The 3,612-nt window shown below is 47.5% G+C and overlaps 1 protein-coding gene across 2 annotated transcripts in view; it reads right to left on the bottom strand.

Annotated features, from left to right (window-relative positions):
• LOC109898839 (macrophage-stimulating protein receptor) overlaps nt 1-3,380 on the bottom strand; it is a 30,346-nt gene extending 26,966 nt beyond the window's left edge. Inside the window, exons 1-2 of one of the 2 annotated variants that reach the window (XM_020493917.2) lie at nt 2,982-3,380; nt 391-1,665 (exon numbers count right to left, since the gene is read on the bottom strand). In XM_020493917.2, coding sequence (XP_020349506.1) covers nt 391-1,593 — 1,203 coding nt within the window. In that variant the 5' untranslated portion in view covers nt 1,594-1,665; nt 2,982-3,380. The remainder of the gene's footprint in view (nt 1-390; nt 1,666-2,981) is intronic. The other variant, XM_020493907.2, reaches the window with a different exon arrangement.
• Nucleotides 3,381-3,612: the final 232 nt, after the last annotated feature.

Raw genomic sequence — 3,612 nt, 5'->3', positions numbered from 1 at the left:
AGAGCGGAGCAGAACAGAGCGGAGCAGAGCAGAACAGAGCGGAGCAGAGCTGAGTAGACCAGAGCGGAGCAGAGCAGAACAGAGCGGAGCAGAGCTGAGTAGACCAGAGCGGAGCAGAGCTGAGTAGAGCAGAGCAGAACAGAGCGGAGCAGAGCTGAGTAGACCAGAGCGGAGCAGAGCAGAACAGAGCGGAGCAGAGCGGAGCAGAGCAGAACAGAGCGGAGCAGAACAGAGTAGAGCAGAGCAGAACAGAGCGGAGCAGAGCTGAGTAGAGCGGAGCAGAGCGGAGGAGAGCAGAGCAGAACAGAGCAGAGCAGAGCTGAGTAGAGCGGAGCAGAACAGAGCGGAACAGAGCAGAACAGAGCGGAGTTGAGTAGGCCTGTCACTGACCTCATGAGGGCAGCTCTCGCAGAGCTGGAAGTGGCAGAGCCCCCTGGAGAGCTGCTCTGTGCTGGACCTGCAGCAGTCCTCCGCTCCCCGGTCGATGGCCCTGTTCACGTTGGGCATGGGGAAGGCACACATGGCTGAGTTACTGTAGGGCTTCCCAGAGCCATCTGTCACTGCAAACACTCCATAGAGGATGTCATCCTTCTCCCCCACCCCCAGCTCCTCTGCCAGCTCCTTCCCTGCCCGGCTGAAGTGGGCCGCCTGCAGCCCGTTATACACCACATCCTGGAAAATATTGTTCCCCCCCCTCCTCCTCCGCCTGCGTTTGGGCTCAAAGCGACACTCCAGCACCACCTCACGGTACAGCCACGCTTCCGTGTCCTTCACCGGGAGACGGCCCAACCGAGTCTGATATGAGTCCAGGAGGTTCTCCCTCTGGACAGACAGGAAGTAGACATAGTCCTGTGTGGAGAAGCTGTAGATGTAGTCGATCTGGTAGGAGTTCTGTAGTTTAGGGAGCACAGTCAGACCCTGCATGACCATCTCAAAGCCATCCAGGGTCGACAGTGGCCGGCGCACCGATAAGGACGGTCTGCCGTACCTCTGTGCCACACGCTCATTGAGTGTAGCCGCTACAAAGAAGTAGGCTGTGTAGCCTTGCTCCACGATGATGACCTCAGTGCCCAGGGGGCTGGCCAGGCAGTCAGGGCAAAGGGACGGAGAGTTAGCATCCTTCCTGAAGAGACATTCAGATTTAGGTGGTGTATCATTAGAGCTAAGTTCATGTAAATGACAGATCCCATGCTGAGAGCTCCCACAGGAGTACAGAGAGTTAAGATAAGGTGATGGGTCCAAGAGCAGGACCTCATTATCCGTGTCTACTGAGTCCTCAAGATCGGCCTCGATGTCACACAGGCCACAGGTCTGACACTCCGGGCTGCCTACTGGGCCTGTCCTCAGCTCCCATAACTTACTGAGCTCTCCACTCACTGCCTCAATCACATTCTGAGAAGCCACATAAACCTCAGGCATGTACAGGTTAACCACTATGTTCTGGATGGGTTTGGCTGTCTGGAAGTGGGGTATTGAGTAGTTAATGGTGAAATCCACCTCCTTGCGAGGGGTCCTGGGACAGGTGTCCAGTCCTGAGGCTTTGAGGGTCTGTATCCATATGCATGTCACCAGGAAGTTGGCCCAGGGGACCATCTCCACTGCTACTGCCTGTTACCTACAACCACGAGAACATATCCTCCTGAACATTCTGGTGATCAGCAGGAGCTGTAGAGAGAGAGAGAGAGAGAGAGAGAGAGAGGATGAACTAGAAGGAATTTATAATAACTCTCTAACCCATTTACAACAGTGAACTAGTGGTTTGATGTACTAATCTTGTAAAAAGGGGGGGATGAGAAAAAATATCTCCTAAGTGCAATGTTTACTCTGCTAGTCTGATTTATATGACCAGAGTGAGTCTGTTTTGTTTACTCTGCTCATGTTTTTAAAGAGAGAAGATAGTATGGGTATTATTGGGGGATTGGGGGATGGGATTGCTGATACAATCTGTGGTTGAGGGAGTGGCATTTTGTGCTAAAACTATAAACATGATTTGATATTTATCCAAAAGGATTGGTATGCATAACGTAAGTGTTTGAGTAGCAGTCCAGACTGAGTCATTAGAGTTCCACTCTATGGGAAACACCAAAGTGGGTCAAGAATCTACCTTGTACAAGACAAAACATGCTCCCTGTTGACGTAACTGTGGAAATGCACTGTTTTGCGTTTCAGAGTCTCTCTTTCATCAAATGAACAAAAAACAATAGCTAAATCACTTGGTGTAACCCTATTTCATCTGTTTCATTACAGTGTCTGACAGATGTATGATAATAAAGTGTTTGTAGAACCATGGTCACATGAGTTAGATGTCAGAATGAAAGATTAGATGAAAGTGGTGACGTTTCAGTAACTTCCTGTAATATAGCACCTCCACCAAAATGCTGTCTGAATATAAAATAGGCCTACACTACAGAATAAAACACAATTCAGCCTCTAATCACAACATTTATATGTGGTCTATAATCGTTGATTATAGCCTACAGGCTCCTGAGTGGCGCAGCGGTCTAAAGCACTGCATCTCAGTGCTAGAGATGTCACTACAAACCCTGGTTCAATCCCTGGCTGTATAAAAACCGATCGAGAGTACCATAGACCAGCGCACAATTGGCCGGGTTAGAGGAAGGTTTGGCCGGAGTAGACCGTCATTATGAAACATGAATTTGTTCTTAACTGACTTGCCTCCATAAATAAAGGTTATGTTATAGATATGTGATTGACAGAATTGTGTTTATGATACTTTGTAGGCTATCCATTTCTGTGTAGAATAAGAGAAGCGGATAGGCTAATACGTCGTACTTTTTTAGATAACTGGAAGATGAAGAAAAACACAAGACAAACAATTGGATGAAAAATCCTTGGGATGTTTTGGTAGAGTACTAGAATACTAGAATACAACCGACATGCACACTTGTTGATAATAAAGAAATGATGAATGCACTGAATTAGTGTAAAGTAATATGCCAGCCAGATTGCCAGGTACATACCTGAGTGCGTATAATGCCGTGTCTCCAGATAACTAAAGTCTTGATTCCCAGACACAACACTGGCTGTCTTTGATGTTGTCTGTGGCACTAGGCTACATGCGGTCCAGTTATGTTCTGTGCACGTGTTGATGTATGGAGCAATTTCAGAAACTCCATGTGAACTTTCTGTATGGTCCTGGGACAAGACGCACACCTGGAGCACAATTCCGCATATACTCCTCATGCCCCGCCTACCGCAAGGAAGTACGCACTGGTTTTGATTGCACAATCTATTTTTTTTCTGTCCTATGCCATATCAAATATTGCTTTTTTTCTCGCTTGAGATTCTCATCTGAAGTCACTTGAAGGAAAGCAATTTTCTCACTCACGCATGAAAGCAAGCGATCACACACTCACTCCGGGTTGTAAGGGGTAAAAAAGAGGAGACCCAAGCATTCTTGGCAAATGGAATTCCGCTGTGGGATACGCCTCCCTGCAAACAGTTGCCAAATATGCATTGCTATCAGATACATCTCAGACGCATCCCATACCAGGAAAGAATGCGCAATCTCAAGGGAAAAATATATTATCCTTTACACATAAAACACAAATATTATACTGACTACCAATCAACAAGAAATCAAAAGAGCAG

The sequence above is a fragment of the Oncorhynchus kisutch genome, linkage group LG1, assembly GCF_002021735.2.
Source record: "Oncorhynchus kisutch isolate 150728-3 linkage group LG1, Okis_V2, whole genome shotgun sequence".
NCBI lineage: Eukaryota > Metazoa > Chordata > Actinopteri > Salmoniformes > Salmonidae > Oncorhynchus > Oncorhynchus kisutch.
The sequence above is the reverse complement of the archived record's forward strand: the minus strand, read 5'-3'. Positions and strand labels throughout refer to the sequence as shown.